Source organism: Monodelphis domestica, chromosome 2, assembly GCF_027887165.1.
Source record: "Monodelphis domestica isolate mMonDom1 chromosome 2, mMonDom1.pri, whole genome shotgun sequence".
NCBI classification, from domain to species: Eukaryota; Metazoa; Chordata; class Mammalia; order Didelphimorphia; family Didelphidae; genus Monodelphis; species Monodelphis domestica.
In genome coordinates, this window is record NC_077228.1 from 306,181,022 (window position 1) to 306,205,432 (window position 24,411).

A 24,411-nucleotide genomic window follows, 5' to 3' on the forward strand; every position below is an offset into this window, starting at 1 on the left:
TATACTTGAAATGTGGAAATTACCTTGGAACCTTGCCATAATAATGTCCTAGTTTATGCCAAAGAAAATAAATATGTTACAGGAGAATCTGTTTAAAATGATGGTTTCCTGGTAACTCTAAAAAAATAAACTCCCTCTTATGAGATCCAAGAATGACCTCACCAAATCAAATAATATTGGGACTCTAATATGGTAGAATCTGAAAATTAATTAAAAGCCAGCTTCATTAACTGACTTACCTCAATAGTTAGTCGGGCAGGATGATTTTCTAGAAGTAGCTGCTCTGCTATTTCCTGGACTGATTTAATCACTTCTTCCTTTTGATCAAGTTCTCTCATTAATTCCTAATTAATTAATGGAAATAGAGAGAATAGGAAAAAAATATGTTAATAGCTATTTTCAAATGAAGCATAGTTTACTCTGGTCAATGGCTAGTGTTATGCTTACTGCATGGTATTCCTTTTTCCTGGATATGTTCGAGTTTCTTTCACTCCAGTCATAAGCAACTTCCTCCTCCTCTTTTTCATTCAACCAAATAAGCTCACTAGTAGCTCGAGACACAAAGTTGTGAAGGGTATCTAGATGTTGCTCCTGATTCCTGGATGTATTCTTTTAAAGGGAAAAGTATAGTTTTAAAATGATATCTTTGCTATTGGAGACATGCATATGAATATTAAAAGTTATGATTAATCTCACCAAGAGTTTTGCATACTGATTCTCCAGTCTGTGCAACTTTTCTGCATAAGTGAGTTTGAGGGGAGCAGTCATTTGGATCTGTGGGCAAGGAAGCAATAAAATAAGTATTTTAAGAGTTAAACTTCTTGAATTAAATAAAATAATAAGAACAGAAGTACCTACTGCCACACACTGTGCTAGGTTCTAGGGTTACAAAAACTAAAGCGTAGTAGTCCTTTTAATAAAGAAATTGCAATTCTGTTGGGAAAGACTATATTTGCAGAATATACACAAAATAGATATGAGGTTATTGGTGAAGAAGGAAAGAGCACTAATAGCTGTAAAGATTAGGTCAGGGTTAACGTGGGAAGCTAAGTTTTCATGAGAAACTAAGAATTCTAAGAGACAAGTGAGGAGGTAGTACATTTTAGGTATGAGAAAGAGCCACAAAAAGGTACAGATTCAGGAAATGAGTGTGCCATTTATGTGAAACACTATGACCAGTCTGACTGGACCACAGAGTGAGTGAAGGAGAATAATGTTTAATAAAGCTAGAAAAGTATTTTGGAACCATATTTTGAAGAGATTTAAATTACTAACAAAAGAGTTTTATTTGCTTCTATGATTTACTGAATTAAGGCTGACATGGTCAGACTTGTGCTTTAAATAAATCACTTTGGTAGCTGGGGAAAAATGGACAGGAGAGGGGCAACTAGGTAGCTCAGAAGATAGAGTGCCAGATTTGAAGTTGGGAGGACCAGGGTTCAAATCTGACCCTAGATGCTTCCTATTTGTGTGATCCTGGGAAAATCACTTAATTCTAGCTTTCTACCTCTTACCTCTCATTCTGCCTTGGAATCAATACTTAACATTAATTCTGAGACAGAAGGTTAGGTTTAGTTGCTTGGTTGGTTTTAGATCAACCAGAAAACTATAAGATTTGAAAAAGTGAGATCAGTTAGGAAACGCTTTTAATAAGTCTAGGTGAGAAGAGATTGAATTAGGTAAGGTATGAGGATATGCTTGGTACATTTATCACATTAATATATGTAGTATTCATATAGAAAAGTAAATAATTGTACCTTAAAATGAATACAAAAGTAATGTTTTTCAATATACATACCTCACTGATTTTGGCTTCTTTAAGGCTAGATTCAAATTCTTCAATAGCTTTATGAACATTTTTGTGATTTTCAAAATGGCTTTCAACACTTGGCAAATCAGAGCCCCATTCAGTTCGATCCAGTTGCACCTTAGAAGAGCAATGAAAACCCCAGAATTAAAAGGAAATTGCTAGAAATAAAGGCAGAGCTTATGGCTGAAGTCAAGATGTTTACCTGCATTTCATCCACCCAGTTCAAGAGATCCTGAACAAACTTCATGTTGATTTCCTCTTCTGTTAAATTCTGACCTAACAAAGAGGATTTCAGAAGTGGTTTTCGGATTTGCATCAGCTTGAGTGTCTGCAAGGAATTGGTGTCCACTCCTGTTCCAAAATTTGAAATTAATCCTGATGGAAATCCAGGCGTATAGGAAGGAGTGATTGATGGAGTCAATCTGGAAGTCAGACCTGATGACAAGCCTGAAGTCATACTGGAAGGGGTTAGGGAAGGGGTTAAACTCTGGGTCAGCCCTGAGTTTAAACAGGGATTTAAAGTCTGTGCATATCCTGAGTTTAAACTTTGTGTTATTCCTGATATCACCAACTTTGTCTGTTCTGTTGTCAGGGAGCGTCCTTTGCTGTACACAGAAGAACATTCACTTCTTAAGGCCATAATTTCATCACGAAGTTTTGCAACCCTAAAATGCAATTACAATTGCTTTTTAAAATCTCATAGCCACAAAAAGAACAGCATTTTCCTTCCTATGTTCATTTTATACCATTTTTTAATACTCAAATGTCACACAGCTGGGTCACACAGCTGGGAAGTGTTTGAGGCCAGATTTGAACCTAGGACCTCCTGTCTCTAGGCCTGGCTTTTAATCCACTGATCCACCAGCTACCCCCCAGTTTCCTCATTTTAAAAGATGAGGAAACGAAGGGTGTAATATGAAATTTGAAAAGTTAGAAATTTGTTTCTAACAATTACTAAGAAAAGTAGAATGTCTTTCTTTATAAATTAATGAATGTTGGAAGAAACCACATGATTAATCCACTCAATATTAGAAAATATAAGGCATATCAAACAAATGTACTATTTATTGCTAAAGTGATTAACTCTGAAATCAATACATTTTATATGCATGAACATATATACGTATACATGTGGCATAAATCAATAGAGCTTACTTACCTCTGCACCAGCTGATCAGCCTGATAGTATTTTCCATCAATAAGAATTTGTGCATCAATTACATGTTGGCGTAAAAGAGTCTCACTTTCAAGTATGTATCCAGCAATTTCTGCTTCATTCTGGAACTGTAGCCCTGATTCTAATCTTTTAGAATCCTACATTTTAAAATAAATATTAACATAGTATTAATTGACATTTTTTTCTAGTGATTTAAGGATTATTAAGGGCTTTACATGTACATTCTTTTTTAATCCTCATAACAGTCTCGTGTGGTAGTCACAAGATTGTGAAGCATTATTATGTCTATTTTAGAAATTTAAAAAATTAGGCTCACAAAGGTTCAGTAACATGTACAAAATCATTCAGATTATTAGTATCTGGAGAGATTTGAGGATATTGATTCCTAAGACCTGGCTTTTATCCATAAAACTAAACTGCTTTTCATAATATTAAAATAAATACAACTAAACTAAAAATAAATGCTCTGTAAATTTTTAATGGCATAATGGGTAGAAGAATGGTCTCACAGTCATGATGACCTTGGCTTCAAGATCACCTCTAATACATATTGGCTGGGTGACCCTAGACAAGTTTTTAAATTCTTGGTTCCCCAGACAACTCTAAAAACTATAATTTGGGGACAAATGTAGAGCAAGAGATGAATAAATGAATTTAAATAATAAATGAAAAATGTATGAATGAATGCACAAAAATTGTTTTATTTAATCACAGATCCAGACCAGACTGAAAAAAATCTTAAATACTTAAATTTGCCTAGGGATTGCTTTCTGTTCATTTTTATGGGAACCCCCACCCCCACCTTAGGAGAAAAAAAGTAGACAGCTAAAGGCAGTGCAAAAAATAGTATTCTTTAAAAACAAATTAAAAAAAACCTTAATTGAAAATTCTGAAAAGACAAATATCTAATAATCCAGTACTCAATAAATGAATATTTCAAGTGAATCAAGTTTCATATGACCCACCACCCCTCTCATCTCCAGAACATTGACTTACAGCCTGCAGAGCATTTCGAGCAAGTAACAATTTGTCTTCACAAACTATGCTGTCCCTCTGGATTCGATTTGCAATCTGCTGCAATACTTCCAACCTAAAGGCAGACAAAATATAAATGATTTTTTTCTCTCTGGATCAAAAGAATCTATATCTGTAGATAACACAATCAAAAGTTATATAAAAGAAAAAATTCCACTGCAAATATACAGTACCTGTGTCCATCAAAGGATTCATTGCCAAAGCTTATGCAAGAATTGATCAAAGTTGGCCCACAATGGACAGAAAGAAAATTCTCATTTGAGTCAATGCTGGTGCGGGTGCTGGTGGTGTTACTCACAACAGAATCACTGCTGCGATAACTATAGCTACTGCTGTGCATTTTTTAATTCTCAGAATAGTGCTCACTTTGGGGCCATTAAATTCAATTCAAAGTAAGAAATCATAAAGCACCCAATACTGCTTCCAAGGGAAAAAGTAGCTTCTGAATGCCAAAGCAGCCAAGCTTCCTTTAAATAGGCTTCAACATGCATATTCAACACACAGCAAATAATATTCTGATAACTATTCAAAAGGTTCTAGCCTAAAGGGAGGCATATGCCAGTTGAGGTTTGCCTTTTGTAACCAGCATTAAACCTCTACAAGTACAGACTAATCAAGCTGATTGGGGCGTCACTGACAAAGATAATGCCAAATACCTTTACTAAGAGTCACTGCATTTAAGACAGGTAAAAAACAACTCAGTTTCCAAAAAATGGCTAACTATGAAAAAAAATCTTTTCTATACCTTAACAAAATAATAAATCCTAATAATTGTACCACACTAAGGGTAATTCTTTGAAAACTGATCTTCATTTAAAGGAATACAAGTCTTTAGCTATAATATCCATTATGTTAAAGGGGCAGGTCTGCATTGTAAAATTTAAAGGAGAGAATTGCAGAGGACAATTATGCAGTATATAATGAACAAATTTCATTACATATGGAATAAAGTTGATTTTTATTCCTAAGTTACAGGAAGAATCTGTCTATGCAGATTGAATTAAGCAAATTACCAAATTCATTATTTCACTTCATAATTAATTTATACTCAGGTCCAATGTACCTTTGGTAAGCTCATTTCCAGCTATAGTTCAGATTATGTTTTTTAAGCCAAATCTCTATTATAGCAAAAGGCAATTTTGTCTTCACTTATTTTTTTCTGAATTATAGATTGCGAACTTTTCTTTAACTCCACCTCTTTCCCACTCCATGCCAGGTAGTGATTAGTTAAAATGACCAGGTAGTGCCAACAAACTTGTTGTATCAAGAAAATGAAGGCATTTGCCCAACCCATTATCCACAGATTTTCTTGCTTCCCTCCAAATATAATGAAAACATATACATACCTAAATCACAGAACTTCTTTACAATTCTGCTGATAAAGGATGTATTTCTCCCTTTGGGTCTCACGTTTCCCAAAAAAGGAAGAGGCAGGAATGAATAATTTCTAAGGTTATAGCTAACTCTAAATTTCTGACCCAGTGATTCTTCTTTCGGGGTACAAGAAGAAAAGTCAGTTTTTTCTATGTCAAATATAGCAGGTTTATGAAAAATAGTATTGTCAAATAACTAGCTCCTTAATTAATATCTAATTTTTAAAAACCAATCATTATCATGTATATAGCAATGTAGAATACTGAAAAGCCTACTAGATTTGGAAACTAAAGAATCTCGGTTCAAACCTTAGCTTTGCTACTTACTTGTGTGAGCATTGGCAAAGCACTTAATTTTTCTGTGACTCAATTTCCTTATCTATAAAAGTAGATGGAACTAGATAGCTTCCAAGATTCTTTCTAGCTCTCAAAGCAATGATATCATGATCATTTTCTTTCAGTCTCCAAATTACAATTCTTAGATGAAGTTTTCCATTGCATCAAAAATAAACATGCTTTCTATTTTTTATTATCTTAACTGACATTGTGAAAGTCATAAGACAAGTAATTCAAAATGATTTTGATCCTAATGATCTAGATGCATGGTATCATATTAAATTATAAACTTTCCCATTCACATACTGTATCTTTGTCCTTTTCAAGAAGAGTGTACCATGATTTTCAACTGATTAAAAATGTAATAATGATTTTCTTCTTTTCCTACCTCCTTGTCTTATTTATAATTAGGCCTGATTATACCTGATCTAGAGAAGAGGCTGTAGGCAAAAAAAGAAAAAGGAGATTATAGATGCTACAAAGATAGGAGCTTTGAAAAGACTGTCACATTGCAAAAAGGTTTGCTAATAACAAAAACACCATTTCCATTCCCCCTTTCCATGGCCCAAGTCTAATTGCATGTCCCAAGTTGGGATGCCTAATGCTGGAAATAATGATCTTAACTAAAAACAAAATGGAATTAAAAAACCTGTTGAAGAATCAGTCAAGAAGTAATTGAATAACAATTACTTCTCCCTTCTTAATTTCTTTTATAGTTTTTTTCATGGAAATTCATATTTGCTGTAGGACTCTCAAATTGTTACAGATAGTGGCCTCTAAGGTCCTTTCATATCATAGGCAGTAATGGGGAAAATTAATATTCCCTTAAAGTAGAGTCCTCCTTGATAAAAAGGGCAAATAACCAGGTCTGCCCAGTTAAAAAGATGAAGGATAAAACTGGTAATTGCACAGGGTCAAAATGAATTTTTGGAAAAAAAATTATTTCTGAAACTATAACGCAACTAGAATAATCCTCAATTTTGAGACTTGATACAAAAAGTCTAACATTAAGTTTCTTTGGGAAAATGTCCAAAGGAAGTACTCATGGCAATATCCTCATGAAAACATTAACTTTCTTACCTCTCCACTTCTGGGCGTAAGGTCTTCTCCCGCTCAAGCATGGCAATAATGAGTTTTCCCCATTCTTTTTCTATATCATTTGGATGGTAGCCCTGAAGGAGTTTGATACGTCCAAACTCTATCCAAATCTTGAAAAAATATAAAAGAGCAACTCAAAACGTATCAAAAAGACTGAAAATTTGAAATTGACACGATCAAAAGAAAGTTGGATACTTACCTCTAGTAATTTATACAGACGCTTAATTTTTGTCTTTTCTATCTCTTTTGGTGGAATTTCTGTTTCTTTAAATTGTAAATATTGATTATAAAGTGCCTGAAAAGAAGCAGAAAAAGTAACAGTACGAACAAAACTTCAAAGATTTATTTTTTATTTTCCTATTTTGAATAACAACTACTCTGTGCTATGTCCATCACTGTGAGCCCTTTATAACACTGCTACTAAGGGACAGGGAAAAGCAAGATATGCCATATTGTTTCTCCACATAGTTACATGTGGAAGCATTTCCCTTTTTTTATTCAAAAACACATAATAATTATCATGTTTTAAAAGTATTAAACTATACCCATTACAGCTTACCATACAAACTATGTTACTAACCAAGCAAGAAAATAGCACTTAGCAAAAACATGAAAAAATTTGTTTAGTCCTTTATAAAAATAGTTTGATATAGTTTCTCATCAAGAACAATGGGAACTGAGTCAGAAAACCTCAGTTCAAGCACCAGTTTAATCATTTAATTCATCACATGATGGTGGGTAAGTTATTTTGCCTTCTAAGACCTCAGTTATCTTGTCTTAAAAAGGATATGAATATATACTTCCTACTCTCTGGACTGAGATTAATAAAAGTACTTTTTAAAATTTTAAATGATACATAAATGTGAACTATTATACATTTTACCTGTATACATTTTAGTTCATTAATGCATTCCAGAAAAATGTAAATTTTTGCTTCCTATAAAAGACAGGGCTAATTTTTATTTTAATGTATTACTCAAATGGCCAAGCAAAATAGAGAGAAAATGAAATTGAAGCTATTGAGTTTCATTTTTATTATAGCAGTTCCAATCATATAATTAAATTATCTGGTTTACTGCTCTAGGAAGCTCTTCAACTAAAATTATATACACTTACTAGGGTCATTTAGCAATAATAAGCAATTATTAACATTTTTAAATTATTTCGACCTCAAAACTATTTTAAAGCAATTCTTCCATGCTTAAACAGGTAAATATTGATAAATGAGAGTTCCATCTCCATAGATGTCAAATTTAACTTAAATCCTGTACATTTTAATATAAAAAATTCAGGTGGACTTTGATCTATATTTTGTGGACATAGTTATCATAATAATAAAATTCTTCAAGATCACTTCAGCCTTAGTACTTGCATCTCATCAGTATCCTCTGCTCATGGGATCACTTTTTTGGAAGATGGGACCCCTCCATTTAAGGAAGAGGAGACATCTCTTCAATTCCCTCCTGGCTCTACAGCTTTAAAATTGATGAAACTCCCAAGCTAGGTGACTTCTCCTTTTCCTCCCACCCATCCCTTGCCTCATTGCTTTTTAATTTTCTTTTCTACAAAAAATTTGTAAACACCTTGAAATCAATGCCAAGCTTATTTTGTATTTGCATCTATAGTGCTTAGCAAAGTGCCTGACACATAGTAGTCACTAATAAATGTTGACTGACAATAATATAAACAGAAATCAATCCTAGAGGCACCAAGGTATTGAAAACACCCACATATTTTAAATCTTAGGTCTGAGCCCTCATTGGTTCTGTGATCTTGGCCAAGTTATTAAACTTTTCTGAGTCTTCATTTTCTCACCTATAACATCATGACACTATTTCCACTACAGAACTCAGCTCTAAGGATCCAGTGTCTCTACATATATAAAATACTTTACAACTCTAGAGCTTTATGTAAACATGAAAATTACATTATCTTCCTTAATGTATCACATCATTTCCTAATGATTCATAACCTGGTATACCCTCAAAGATATTTTAGTTGTGGATTTATGACAGTTGAGGCATAATGGCCAAATATACAGAAAATTATGATTAAACATGAAATCTGAAAATTGTGTATTTTTCATTTATTTGGAGCCATATCCATATGCATCTATTGCATGTCCATTTCAGAGAACATTTAATAAGCAAAGTGGAGTGATATACAAGAAAATGAAAAAATGATCCATGAATTCAAGAAACTTATACTCCAGATAGAGAAATCACAGCTGAAATAAGTTTAGGTACACAGCAGCATTCCAGCAAGTGTAAAGTCATTTCATATAGAGGAACACATTTTTTATAGTAAGGTCAAGAGTTAGAAGTTCAAGTTATTTAAATATATGTTGTCCTAATTTGACCATGAAAATACATAGACTAAAAATCAAATTGGATCCTTTAGTAATGCTTAAATTATTTTCCATTGTTGTCTTATTGCTAATTTATATGTTGCTTCTGCTTCAAGAAAATTCAATATAAACATATTAAGATAGTAATTATTAAATGGTTTTTCTAGACCATGTAGTCAGGTCAATTAGAAGTAAAATCACAATATATTTATGTATATTATATATATATATATATATACATGCATGTGAATATATTTGAAGATATATGTGTGTGTATATAGCCAGATTTTTAAAAAGCCTCTATGCAAGAATCTTCTTTTGACAGTTTCATAATTAGCTTTTATTGTACAATGAACAAGCAGAAAAATCTAGTTGAGGGCAAGAACTGTTTTCGAAGAGTTTTTTGGTGTTTTTTTTCTCTCTCTTTAGTCTTAGTATGCTCAGAACCTTGAGTTCCACATTATATTAATATGAATTTAAAGTTTTCCACAGTCTTATTCTCCTTCAAACTAATGGGACTCTGATAATCTTAACCATACCAGCAAAATGCCAAGGACGACATGCCACTCAGCAAGCAATAGAGTCATTTTCATCCTCAGAATGGCTTCCTGGTGTCACTGAGATACTGTTAAGTAGGATCAGAGTCTCTTTTTCCTCCTTTTCCTTTTACCTCCATCCTTACTTCTTAATTCCCTCCCTTTTTTTCCTGTGTGTGTATGGTTGCACCAGCAGTAGGTTAACAAAGATGGTCTATTAATGGGGTAAGGGGTCCTATGACTATTTTACTGTTAAAGTGTAAGAGACAACTTGGAGGGGGAAAAAAACCCTATCAAAATTAAATTCCTGCTCCCTTCTGGTGAATGTATTTGAAGGCAAAGAGGTATGGTATTTTATTTAAGTTAGCATGATTTTTAATTGATTTTTCTAATCTCTTGTCGATAATATTGGTTTTATTACATTTTGTGGTCCACTGATTTCGCATTGCATGTTGACCCATGAGCCTGGATCACTAGACTGGCTTACATTAGAAATGAACCAAAATAATTTGCCTGAATTTTTTTCTTGGACTTTTACAAACCATAAATTATATTATTCAAAAGCTAACAATGAATAGATGTATCTAAGCTTCAAAGTATCATCTATCAATTAAGAATAGTATAATGACTTATGACACTGACCTTTAGTTCTATAGGATTGTTGGGAAATGTTCTGTCAGACATGATAGTAACATGGTGCCTGATCCACTGGATGAGGTAGTTCACCATATTTTGGTATTCAATCCACTTAACTTCAACTTCCTAGAATATAACACAAGTGATTAAAAAGGAATAAGTGTACAAACCATCAAAATTGCATCAATATTCTGCATTTATTCTCTCATTTAATAAGCATTTATTAAGCACCAACTTTGCCAAGAATTGTACTAGACACAGAGAGAGACATAAATATAAAAGATGAAAATGCCCCATATTCCTTAAAAGAGTTTACATTCTCTCAGAAGGGAAATATATACATATACACACAAAGAAGTAAATACATAATGGAAGAACTTTATGACTAGGGTGATCCTTAAAAGCTTTTTGTTGAAGTATCTGAACTGAATCCTATTAACAAGCTAGGTATGTTTAAGGTCAGAGGTGAGAAGATTATTCATTCTACCTATGGGGAACACATTGTGGGAAAGCAAATACATAGGAGAGGATGCCTTATATGAAGAACAGCAAGTATGCCATTTTTCTGGAATGTAAAATATATGAAGGGAAATAGCATATTATAAAACTGTAAGGTAACCTGCAGCCACTTTATGAAGGGCTTTTAATACCAAGGATAATTGCATTTTATCTTAGAGCAAGAGAGAAGCAATAAAGCAATGGACAGCCAAAATGCAATTAACTGATACTTCAGCAAAGCATTAGACAAAGCATTTCATGTTACAAGTAAAAAAGATGGCCAAGATGTGGAAAATATGTAAGTTTAGGTGGGTAAATTCCAAACTGGCTTACTGATGGTTTGTATCTCCTGAAGAGGAGTCACTAATGGATCAATTAGAGCACAGAAAATGAAATTTAATAAAGTGCATCTGGAATATGCATTTGGTTTTGTCCTATTTACTACTTTCATCAATGACATAAAGGCATAGGTGGCATGTTTTTGACACAAAACTAGAAGAGATAGCTAACACAAAGAATGAGAGAGAATCCACATTCAAAAAGTTTACATAAGGCTAGAAGTCTGATTTGAACGTAAAAGATGAAACTGAATTTTGGATATGTGTCATTTCTTACATTTGGGCTCAAAAACATCAACTTTGTAAGTAAGTAAATTGAGAGAGTGATGATTAGAAGAATTTATCTAAAAAAATTTTTCTAGGGATTTTGATGGACTGAAAACTTAGTAAGTCAACAGTGCAATGTAGCAGCCAATAATTGCTAACAGGATCTCAAGCTTCATTAAGAAAAGCATTACTTCTCTTGTCCAGGAGTAGGGAGATTATACTATTATTGTTCTCTTTGGTCAGATCATATATAAAGTATAACACACAGTTCTAAGCATCACATTTCAAAAAGTACATGGACAGGTTAGGAGGTATCCAGGGAAAGGGTACTAAGATGGTGACAAGTAAGCCATACATGACGTAAGCCTGGGAAAGGAAAAACTTGATAAAAGTTGCAAATGATAGCTGTGCTCAAATATATGAATGGCCAACACAAGGAAGAAGGAAAAGAATTGTTTTCCTCGTACACAAAGGACATGACTAAGAGCAATAAGTAGCATTTTTAGTGAGGCATATTAAGTCATCATTAAAAGGAAAAGTTCAACTAGAAGGCTTTAGACACAGGCTGGATTAACAAATTTTGTAGGAAGCATTCATATTTGGCTATAATTGGAGTAGAGAGACTCTGAGATCCCTTTCAACTCCAATGTTCTGTGATTGTGAATGAGGATCTTACTTAAAAATAAGACATTCAAATTATATCCTCTTCCCTTTCAAGGACAGATGGTTATTTTTTGACACAACCACAGCAAGGGCTGGAAAAAAGACTTAAAGGATTATGTAGACCTTCAAGTACTAGCTGTATCATTCATATATATATAGATATACATATACATAGATCATGATATACATAGATCATGATATAAAAATATACATAACTAGTTGTAAAACTATTATTTCTGTGATTCACATTTCTCTTTTATAAAATAGGAATCTTACTATGCAACCTAACAAAGAGTAGTATTATAAGAATCAGATGAAATAAACATGTGAAAGTGTTTAAAAGAAATAAAAAGGCTGAGTGAAGCTAGATGGCTTAGTTAATAGAGATGCAGCACTAGAAATAGAAGGTCCCAGGTTCAAATTAGCCATGTGACCTTGAACAAGTCACTTATTGCCCCACAACCTATCCCTGCCTAGCCTTTACCACTCTTCTGCCTCAGAACCAATACACAGTGTTGATTCAAGAAAAGAAGGTAAGGGTTTTTTAAATATAAATAATAGTATGTATTATATTATTAATAAATTAAATAAAAACAGTATTATGAGAATTAGGTGAGATAAACATATGAAAGTGTTTTAAAATATAGAAATGCTAAACAAATAGATGTGTCTATTTGTGTGTATGGGTATCTATATAAGTACAAAGAAAGTACAAGGAAAATACAGTGTAATGGGCTTAGAGGCAGATATCCTGGTTTAATTCCTGCCTCAGCTATATGACAAAGGCCAAATCACTTAGTTTCCCTACATGACCCAAATTACTCTCTAAAATCATAAATTATAAAAGAGTTACAATCTGCATTGTTGAATACTCTCTTCTGATAAAATAAATGCTATATCCTGACCAAAAACATTATATACACACAAACATATATGTATGCATATATGTAGATAGGTAGGTATAATGTATACACACAGATAAAATGCAATTATAAACATTTTTTCTGCAAAGAGCTTTTCATGTGTTACCTTATTTGGTCCTTATAACAACCCTATTTAGTACATTATCCTCATTTTACAGATGTGGAAATTGAAGCTGAGAGGCATTAAGTGGTTGGTTTGCCATGGTCTCAGAATTAGTAAACATATGAGTTAATATTCAAAGTTGGGTCCTTGCTGATTGCAAATCCAAGGCTCCATCTACTGTACCAACTAGCTGAATTATTAATCAAATAAGGAGCAGTTGACAGAGAGATTTGAGATTATATTAGATGTATATTTTGGTACAAAGATCTGTAATTTTGAAGGTATAGTTGTTCCCCTTAGAAAATGAAGATGAGTGCCCTTATACCCCCCCCCCTTAAGAGTTTTCATTGAGTTTTGGTAAATAACAATAGATTAATACCTCGTAGTCCATATTATGTTGAGATTTTGGGGACAACTAAGCTGATCTTCAGACAAAATATAAATAATCCATTGACAGGCTCATATTTGAAATGTTTCTACCTTGACTGGACTTGACAAAATTTGAACTATGATGGTATGACCTTTGAAACTCTAGTGTCCCTTCCATGATACAATGAGTCATTGAAGAAGTAGTTTAAAACTGGAGGGAAATTCAGGTAAAATGACAATCTCAAAATTTAAAGCTAACAGTTTCACCAAACACTGAATGAAACAAAATTATTTTAAGATAAAAATTATTCTGCTAACTTATATAATAAAATACCAAAAGGCATCCCTAGTGACTATCAAGGTTTGCCTAATTGTTATCTCCTCTATAAAGTTATTCTTGATTTCTTCCATTGCAAATGCCTGCCCCACTGAATCTGGCTCATATTTACTATTTCCATTTATCTTTATATCTGTAGGCATATATTTACATAATTACATATTTGTCTATGTGATAGCTACCCCAATAGAATGTAGGCACCTAAGGTGAAAGAACTGTTTCATCTTTGCCTTTGTATTCACTGAGCCTTGTATATAGTAGATGCTTAATAAATGCTTGCTGAATGAATATTACTGTCAGTAAGACATTTATGTAATATTAGTCAATTATATCCTGCATCTGAATTAAATATTTTAGCTAGAATTATTTAGCAAATGTTCAAAATTAAAGCAATGACTCATTAAGTTAAAATGAAAAATCAGTATTCTTTATCTAGGTACTTCCAGTTAATAAAGAACCCAGTCACCCAGCTAATGCTTAACTGGTAATAGATTATGCTGATGTATTCTCCTACTTACATTAGCATTGATACCTTCACCACCTTCTGGTACCTTCGGAAATGCATCATAGAGTGATGACACATATGTTATCACTGATTTTTCATCAGGTGAGGAGACATCAACATCTAAGTGACAAAAGGAATTAGTTATTTCACCAAGTGGACTAGAACTGGCTAAGAGGGATCAAACTTTTATAATGGGTAAGGTATAGCAGGGTCAGAGCAACCACTCACCTTCAGGGTCAAGAAGTCTTATGACACCAATTTTTTCTGCTACATAAAAAGCATGTTCTAAATTTGCAAGGTTGCTTTGAACAGCAACGATATTCATGTCTATCAGGTCCGGCCTAGAAAGAGAAAAAAGAAACACATTATACTTATTACCTTCTGTTGGATAACAGCTTAAGACTATATTTCTCTCTCTCTCTCTCTCTCTCTCTCTCTCTCATACACACACACACACACACACACACACACACACACACACACACACACGTAAGAAATTTCATTAAAACTGACTCAGTAAACCCAATGGGAATTTTTATTAAATCACAGTATTACAGTACCCTGAAAAACTTCATTTTTCTATGGAGTTGGAAGAATAGGCATAACACAAATATTGATATTTTTATAACTTTGAATAAAAAAATTTTAATCTTCATAGGCTTGGCTCATCCAGAATAATGTAGCCAAGTTCTAACCCCAAGTTATACACGAATAAAAAAAATTACCAAATGCTTATTTTATGCCAATCAATCAACAGGCATTTTTTTAAGAGCCTACTCTATGATAGGCATTGTGCTTAGTGCTGGAAGTACAAATACAAAAAGAGTTCCTGCCTTCAAGGTGCTTACAAGTTTACAGGAAGAAGACAATTTATATAGGGAAATGTGAATCAGGGAGAGAGAGATATTTTGGTAAGATAAGTCACATGAATCACCCTTGTGATGGCATAATTGATTTATACATCCTTTCCTAGAATAGTTAGTGTTAATTTGATTTAATTATTACTTCCAAAGCAAAGAGAGTAAGGTCAGCTAGCAGAGCAATAAGTCTCAGATGTGGTAGACAAGATAAACACTCCTCAATCAGAAATCACCTTCCATTATTTACTCCAATTGGAATTCACCACTGCCGCTAGGACCCTCTCAACACAGCCTTTGCTCATGCTATTCTTACTCACATACTACACTTTTTATTCTAATCCCTACCCATTCTGAAGTGCACCATTTAAATCCTTGCCCTTTATGAAGCCTTCTTTCATTATTCCAACTCTTCTCTGAATTTGAGAGCAGCCATTGTTTATGAAACACATCCTAACGTGTCAACACATGCAATTTCACATGAGTATTTATTCCCAATAAAATCTTAAGTTCCTATAGTAGAAAACTTTCTCCTAGAGATATTTTACATTTTCCTGATTAATACAGTAGCAGCCAAACAGAGAGTGTTTAATCTTTAAAAAGTATATTTACTGTAATTTTTTCTATGCCATTTTTTAGATCTGTGTGCATTGTATACCCATCTAGGATCTAGGTATCAATATTTGCCCTAAGGCAAATCCACAAACAGTTCCTTGTCCATAGAGCATAAAATATGTGTAAGGTTTGCTTTCATTTGTTTGGGGAGGGAGGACATTTACCTCTGATCTATCACTTAGGCCATCATTCCTCTTTTTTTTTTTTAAACCCTTACCTTCTGTCTTAGAATTAATACTATGTATTTATTCCAGGGCAGAAGAGCAGTAAGGGCTCGGCAATAGGAGTTAAGTGACTTGCCCAGCATCACATTATTAGGAAGTTTCTGATGCCATATTTGAATAGAAAACTTCCCATCTCTAGGTCAGGCTCTCTATTCACTGAGACATCTGGCTGACAAAATAGTCCTTCCAAGCAGGTACAGATTCTGTTTCTTCTGAACTACTGAGTGATTATAAATGCTTTCAACACACTCTCAATCTGTCATCCTAGGGTAAAGTCCTGGCCACCTTATTTATGTGCCTTTGTTATGGTTTTACTGCAAGCAATCATTGATTCTCAGATTCTTGAACTGAAAAATGGCAATGTTTGTGCTACTTATACCAAAGGTTTTCAAAAATGTCACTATAACAAATGAGAAATTTAATCAATCTTTACCCCTCACACTGAAAAGAAGTAATTTCTCAACTCAAGCAAAGAACCCTCTAAAACGTGTATTATTTCACATGCAATGCCTTTGTAGAAAAGCAAGATTTTATTGCAGAGACCTAAGCAAATTTGGGTCACAGTCTAGACAGGAATAAACATGGAAAGTTTTTGTTTGTTTTTTTTTTTGTAAAATATAGCAGTGTTTTGACAAAATCCACACTTTCTGCTGAAATATGGACCAGATATACTCACACAGCCAACTTTAAGAACAAGAAAGGGCAAGTTGTTATATAAACCCTGCCATTACCAAAGAAAAGCAAACACTGAGTAATCCAAGCAACAATGAATAAAGTCATTGAGGAATAAATTTTTCAACTAAGAGAAGAGGTAAAAACTTTCTTCCAAATGATGAAATCATTTTAGCACAAAAACAGATGAGAATATCACATATTTTAATATAATTAAATAGAAAATATTTTACATCATCTAAATAGAACCTTTTTTAAATTAGTTTTCCTTACTTCTTCTTTCAAAGGATACTTGGAAATATGGAAAAATTATAAACTTTGAAAACTGGGATGGGGAGAGATGTAATTCTGAAAGCATGGGGGGGGGAATAGCAACTTAAATATTCATAATATTTTCTTTGATTGGCTTATCTCCTCTCCATATGGCTTTTGCCAATTATGATCTGTTAAATCTTTCTTTTCTACTTCACCATTGATTTTCAAAATCTACTGGGACCATGACTTGGGCCAGCTGCTCTTCTTTCATTATACTTGGTCCCAATGAGATAGAATCATAAAATCCTACAGTTAGAAGAAAACAGTGATATCTAGTCCAACCTCCTCATTTGTTGGGTGGAAAAGAAAGGAAAACAGAACTAAGGTTCATCAGGGGTGAGTTGACTTGACCAAGGTCACATAGGTACTAAGTGGCAGAGCTAGAGTCTCAAAAACTCCTCTGAGGATAATAACCATTGGAGTAGGGAGGAAGCACTTGCTTTTTTATATTACATCTCGGTCACACACCATTTGTGTAACTTTGGGAAAGAATCTTCCTCTTTCTGAGTCTCAGTTTTTTCATCTATAGTGAGATTCTGTATCAGATAGATACAAAGAATTATATTCAATAATCTCTAAGTTCTTTTCTACCTCCAAATCTATAAAACTATGGTCCTTTGACATCAAAAAAGGGTTGCAGATGTCTATCAATACAAAGTAATTTTGGATGGGAAAACAGTAACAGTTGGAAAGGGTATTACGGAAAGGTTTTATACAGGAAGTGTCAACTGAGCTGAGTCTTTTGAAAAAATGGATTCCAAGAAACAGAAATAAAGAGAGAGTGTTTTCAAGGCACAGGTGATAGTCCAAGTAGATAAAACAAAGAGGGGAAAAGTCTACATGTACAAAAATATTTATAGTAGTTCTTTTTTTGGTGGTAAAGGACTAAAAACTAAAGGAGAGAGAAAAAAGAGGAATGGAGGCAGACAGGGAGAGAGGGAAAAGATTATTAAGTTTCTCTTATGTTCCAGGCATTGAACTTTACAAATATTATCTGATTTGATACAACAACTCTGAAAGACAGGTGTTATTATTAGCCCCATTTTATAGTTGGGTAAACTGAAATAGAGGTTAAGTGACTTGCCCAGGGTCACACAGTTAGTGGCTAAAAGAAGTTTTGACCTTGAGTCTTCCTGACACCAGATATGTACTTTATCCACTGTGCCACAAACCCAATGGGAAATGGAAAAAGCAGAAAATGTCCTATGAATAAAAAAGAATCTTATTATGTCATGAGAAACTATAATGATGATGTTTCACTGGGAAAATTATTCCCTAAAGAAACCCAAGAAGATTTTTACGAACTGACTTAAAGTGAGGTGAACAGAATCAGGGGAACAATTTATAAAATAATGGCTAAGCAGTGGAGGGGATGTGGCAAAATTGAAACACTAATGCATTGTTGGTGGAGTTGTAAACTGATTCAATCATTCAATTTGGAACTATACCCCCCCAAAAAAGTGTGCATACCCATTGATACAGACTACTAGGTCTGTATCTCAAAGAGATCGTAAAAAAAGAAGAAAGGATCTACTCGTTCAAAAATATTTATAGCAGCTTTTTTTATGGTGACAAAGAGTAGAAAATTGAGGAGATGTCCATCAGTTAGGGAATGGCTGAACAAATGGTACATGCTGATGATATGATGAACAAGATTATTTCAGAAAAAGCTGGACAGATCTGCATGAAGTGATGCAGAGAGAAATAAACAGAACTGGGAGAACAATATAAACAGTAGCAACTATATTGTACAGTGATCAGCTGTGAACACTTGACTACTCTCAGCAATGTAATGATCTGGATCAATCCTGAAAAGACTTATGATGGGGTATGGTATCTACCTGTAGAGAAAGAATTGTTGGGGTTGGACGGACAGATATGGATCAAAACATACTATCTTTCACATCAGTGTATTTACAATTTTGTTTTGGGAATATGGTTTTGTATGAGTGTGCTCTTAGAACAATGCTACTAATATATGTATGGCACAGAAAAAAATAAAGCAATTGACTGGAAAAAATAAAAGCAATGTAAAAATGAACAATTTTGAAGTACTGAATTCTAATCAATGATATGACTATGATTTCAAAGGACTCATGAATGCTACTCAATGCCTGACAGAGAAGTGATGTTATCAATATTCCAAATAAGACATATTTTTCAACAAAGTCAATGTGGAACTTGTTTGGCTCAGCATATTTGCTCTGCATATTTGTAACAAAGGTTTTATTTTTCTTTCTCAATGAGGGTTAGGGAGGAAGAAGGATAGAGAGAAAATAGGTGCCTAATAATTTTTTAATTAATTTAAAACAACCAAAAAAAATCCCCACAGAACTATTGAGCTTTAGGGAAAGTTAGTATTTCATATAAAACATTTCATACATAAAAATTTAGTACTTTTGTCAATATTTAGTGGAAGACCAAAAGAATACTTATTTATGATATAGGAATGTGAAGATTGCAGTTGTTTGTAGACAAACATGCAGGTGTCAATAGCAAAATCTGATTTTAAATAGCAGGTGTCAATAGCAAAATCATTTTTTAAAAGTAGAAAATAAAATGGATAATATCACAGAGAAACGATAAGAATTGGTTTGGGTTCAGAATTGTATTCTGGACATTTTAAAACAATGTTTGTAAAATAAGCATAATATGAAATAAGTATGGAAATGTAGGTTGAAAACATTTTCTATAATAACTGATGTGCCTTCCATGTAACAAAGAGATAATTTTATTACTAATGAATTTTTAGGGACTAGTGAAGTCCAAAGGCTGACTGTATCATCCAGTCCCTATAGACTATATACAAACTGATATGTAATAAAAGTGACTGTCTTCAAGGGCTAGACTACTGAGGTTCAGAGTTATTTATGCTATTTCATGGTCCTAATCTCCCTAAATGTCTGTAGGGCTATTCTTTCTTCTGACTCTTCACTGCTGACCTCAGCTATCTGCTGCTCAATAACCAGCTTAAAGTCTTTCAACCACCAACATCTCTGCTATCACCCTAATGGCCACTACTTCGTATCTTTTTTCTCTCTCTTCTTTCTATTTTTTCTCCATGGTTCTCTTTTTCTTCTTCTGTATCCTAACATTCTGGTTGTTCATGTTCAATCAGGTCTCACTCTTCAGAACCCTATTTGAGGTTTTCTTGGCAAAGATTTTGGACTAGTTTGCCACTTCCTTCTCCAGCTTATTTTACAGATATGGAAACTGAGGCAAGCAGGGCAAGTAGCTTGCCCAGGTTCACAAAGCTAGTCAGTATCTGAGATCAGATTTGGACTCAGGTCCTCCTGATTCCAGATTCAAGGCTTGAGGCACTATATCAACTGGCTGTCCTTGACCCTTTTTAATTCCTGCCTTCTGCATAAAATGACTGGCCATTATTGCCAGCCCACATAATGCAATTGTTCTGGTCTACAAACCCACCAATCAGAGTGAATCAAATGATGGATTTATGAGTGCTCAGAAACTCCTTTGCTGACAAAGATGACTTCTTTGTTTGACCCTCTAGCAAGAGCAATTCCAAACATCTGGGGTTGCCAGAAAGCTAATCTCTGGCTCACTCAGGGGTTTCTTTCTGTTTCCATAGATGGCATAGTTTTATTCTCTTTTACAAAGCTAAAATTCCTACCTTCAACTCAAGAATACTAATCATCACTTCTATCATGACAATAACTCTCAACATTTATGCAGTCCTAACATTTGCCTGAATAGGTGTTTTCTCACTTGTCTAAGTTACTTTGTATGTTAACTAAAGATGGCTTAAATGTATGAATTAAAAACAAAATCTAGAATTCTTTTTGATGCTTTGGCATAAAAAGAGATAAGATGATCACATTCTACAGGAATATTTTCCATTCAGTGTCATGACAGGGATTCAATTAAAGTTATAAAATCCCAACAGTTAATTGACTCCAGATATTAAAAGAAATTAGAAGACTTGTCAAGCTTTTGATGAAGCTGGATCTCTGCCCTTTAAAGTCATACATGAACATCCCAAACACACACAGATAAATTTGGCAGAACATTCCTTTTCCAAAGTAGATGCCTGTGGTACAACCACACCCAAATGAGGTGCTCAGCTTACCAGGGCACCAATGTATCAATAACTATATTAGGTCACATATTATTAGAAATATTATAAATTAGAAGTGCATTAGAAAATTACATAGGAATTGGGGGGGGGGACACTAATAAATTAAGCAATGATAAAGGTGCTATATACTTCATTTAGACTAAACGAGTATACACTACCCTATAAAAAAACACGTGTCATAGATTTAGAAATGGAAAGTCACTAAATATCAACTAGTCCAAAACCAAAGCCTAAAACATTTATTAGCTGTGTATAGTTGGAAAATCTTGAACCCCAGGATTACATTCCCAGAATTCATTTTGTATTTCCCAGCATCCTTTTCCTTTCGTTTATGTGCATCTTTACATGACTGTTTATAACTATCTGGGACTCCTCCTGGGACTCCTCCCTTTTTCTCTTCTTTATTGAGACCATGTCTTGAGTTAGTTAGCTCCCTTTTAACTCTAGTTTTTATTTTGACAATCTTATAAATACTTGAGTTATTGTCTATTAATTTAACTCTCACAGCTGTGTGACCCTAGGCAAGCTACTCAGCTTCTCTTACTTTCAGTTTCCTCATCTATAAATGGAGAAAATAATAGCACCTATCTCATAGGGTTGCTGTGCATACCAGAAGTTCAGAAGTGAACTTATGCATAGCACTTTAAAAACTATTATTAATTATGATTATTATTATTACATCTACTCCAACCTCCTGAATGCATAAATGATGCACCTGAGACCTAGGAAAGTTGTTACCCAAAGTACTAACATGGCAGAGCTTGTATTCAAAATCAGGAACTGAAGGGCAACCCCATCCTCAAAAACAAGCACGCTATATCAACTGGAGAAAAAAATTACCCTTATACATATCTAGCTTTTAGGAGGCAATTCACTTCTACTACTTTGCTTTTCCCAATTTGGGGCACTGATCAATTAGTTTTACTCCCTTTTGTTTTCATTGAATTAGTGATCAAACTGCTTCCTTGCTTGTATCTAATGAGGCTCTCATAGAACTCCCAAGATCAGTGCTTCAGATTCCCAAGTACTCTTGGATAATCATTTTTTTAAAATAAGCAGTTATTTAGTGCTTGTCATACTAGGCACTGTATCAAATGCCAGGGATATTTTAAAAAGCAATTCCTGACCTTAAGTAAATCATACTCTAATGGGAAGACAAAAAAACAAACAAAAAAAAAAACTTGGCACATTCAAGAAATATACAGAAAAGATTAAAAGTAATCTCAGAAAGAAGTTGAGGGTGTTGATAAAGGACTAAGTAAATTCTTCTACATGAGATGGAATGTAAGGTGAGTTTGGGAAAAAAAAATCCAAGAAAGTTCAGAGAAGGGGATAAGAAAGGAGATTATTCCAAGTAAGAGACGACGGGGGGGGGGGGGGGGGGGGGGGAGGGGGGGGTGCAGACAGTACAGAGTGGTATGTGTGAGCAGCAGTAGATAAGTCTAGAGAAAATTAATCACAGAGTGTGTGTAGAATGTGCTACTTCCTTGACACTTATGAGTGTGTTTTCCTAGAACCCTATAGTTCTAATCAGCAAGTTGAACACTTCTACCATCTGCCAGCTACAAGAAATCCTACAGAGAGGCAACAACCCTCATTTGCAGAATTAGTTCAGTGTTGTCTGGTTCTTAAGACTCCTGGTTATGGGAGAAAACCAGTGGAAGGCTTTTAACAGGGTCAAAATGCCTAGAAAGGAACAGGACTTTTTGGCAATTTCCTTTGAACCAAATGGTTAAAGAGAGGTACTAGCTAGAAGATAATAGATACAAAAGATAGACACTAAGATTGATGATGACCAAATCTTGTCACAGAAATTTAGCAGAGTTGGGGAAAGAAAAAGGGTTAAACTGTGGACATACTCCTAATCCCAAGGTTCATAAACCAGATCCTGGAGATCATTTCACTGATATTCATGCTACTACTGATAACAAAAGTCATCATTTTCTTTTTTTAACAACATAAAGAAATTGCTTTGAGGTATAAAATGGTTTTTATACACATTAAGAAACATAAAATAAGTCATTTAAAGGATCTTAATAATTGGCAACAGTTGAATAAATTAGAATATAACATTCAAATCAGAAATTTAAAAACATTTAATATAGCATGATTTATTAAACACCTTAAAACTTCTTTCTTGTAATTTATTCTTTTTTTAATTCATTTACTTAATTGGTTTTAGTAAATATGGAAATAATCTGTAATGGATTAAACACTCAACACCATCATAGAGGGAAATACTAAATAGCAAGCCAGGTATAGTCAAAATAGCATAGAAATATCCAAGTCCAACAAAGAATCAGAAAGAATATCTGAGTAGGGTCAAAAAGTTAGGACAGATCAGGAAAATAACATGGGCAGAAAAGCAGGAACAAAACTCAAGATGGTTTATATGTGTATTATCTTCTCCCCTACAGAATATAAGTTTTTTGATGGCAAGGAAATGCTTCCTTTTTGACTCTGTACCCCAGAACCTAGCATAGTTCCTGGCATTTAATGAATACTTAACAAATGCTTGTTGATTGATTGACATACAGAATAAATATGAATCTCAGATCCTGATCAGGAAAGAATATATTGATAAACAGATAAAGCATTTATTAAGTACTGTATTCTAGGCACTTTGCTAAGCACACTGGATGTAAATATAAAGTTTGCCCTCACCTAACCCCTCCAATCATTTCCTCAAAAGAACAGACCTTATCTTTAGGAGTTTATTCTTCTAGTGAAGGAAAATAATATATAAAAGGGAAAAGGAAGGATTAGGAGGGGGGAAAAGAAAAGGAAAGAATATCCTGGAAAAGATATGGAAAAATTGTTAGAGTTGATAGTACATTCTGAGTATGTATGGTTTTAGATCTTCGTGAAATTGTGAAACTCACTCACATGCCAAAGAAAATTAAGAATTAACCGGTATAACTTTTTTACTTTATAAATTAGAAATTGAAGCAAAGAAGTCACACAAAAGTGAAGAGAACTAGGTTTTAAAACCCACATTTTCTGACTCTTTACCTTGTGCCCTTTCTACTATGTCCAAAGACAGACAATTTTATACTAAAAGTTCATGAAAGCAAATTTATGTTTGTTCTAAAGAACAAGGCAGACGAATTTTAATTAGATGTAGAAAACAGAGATGATTCCATTGTTTATGTCTTGGAAAAGCAACAGAACAATGTTTCCACTGACAAAAATAACACCGGGAAAGGTAACTCATTCTGAAAAGAAGGATTTTCTCAGGCTATCTACATAGAAACATTGTTATCCTAGTTGCAATGATT

General features: G+C 33.8%; 1 protein-coding gene across 47 annotated transcripts in view; it reads right to left on the reverse strand.

Moving 5' to 3' along the window:
• The window catches only part of DST (dystonin), a 612,681-nt gene that overhangs the window by 210,614 nt on the left and 377,656 nt on the right, over positions 1-24,411 (reverse strand). For 43 of the 47 annotated variants that reach the window (XM_056814337.1, XM_056814311.1, XM_056814295.1 and 40 more), the window contains 12 exons: positions 14,580-14,692; positions 14,365-14,471; positions 10,355-10,474; positions 7,029-7,124; positions 6,812-6,939; positions 3,984-4,077; positions 2,970-3,124; positions 2,013-2,475; positions 1,799-1,927; positions 697-774; positions 448-609; positions 240-344 (listed from right to left, as the gene is read on the reverse strand). In XM_056814337.1, coding sequence (XP_056670315.1) covers positions 240-344; positions 448-609; positions 697-774; positions 1,799-1,927; positions 2,013-2,475; positions 2,970-3,124; positions 3,984-4,077; positions 6,812-6,939; positions 7,029-7,124; positions 10,355-10,474; positions 14,365-14,471; positions 14,580-14,692 — 1,750 coding nt within the window. Of the gene's footprint in view, positions 1-239; positions 345-447; positions 610-696; positions 775-1,798; positions 1,928-2,012; positions 2,476-2,969; positions 3,125-3,983; positions 4,078-4,195; positions 5,018-6,811; positions 6,940-7,028; positions 7,125-10,354; positions 10,475-14,364; positions 14,472-14,579; positions 14,693-24,411 lie in introns of those variants that run through there. The other 4 variants (XM_056814308.1, XM_056814318.1, XM_056814332.1 and 1 more) reach the window with 4 other exon arrangements.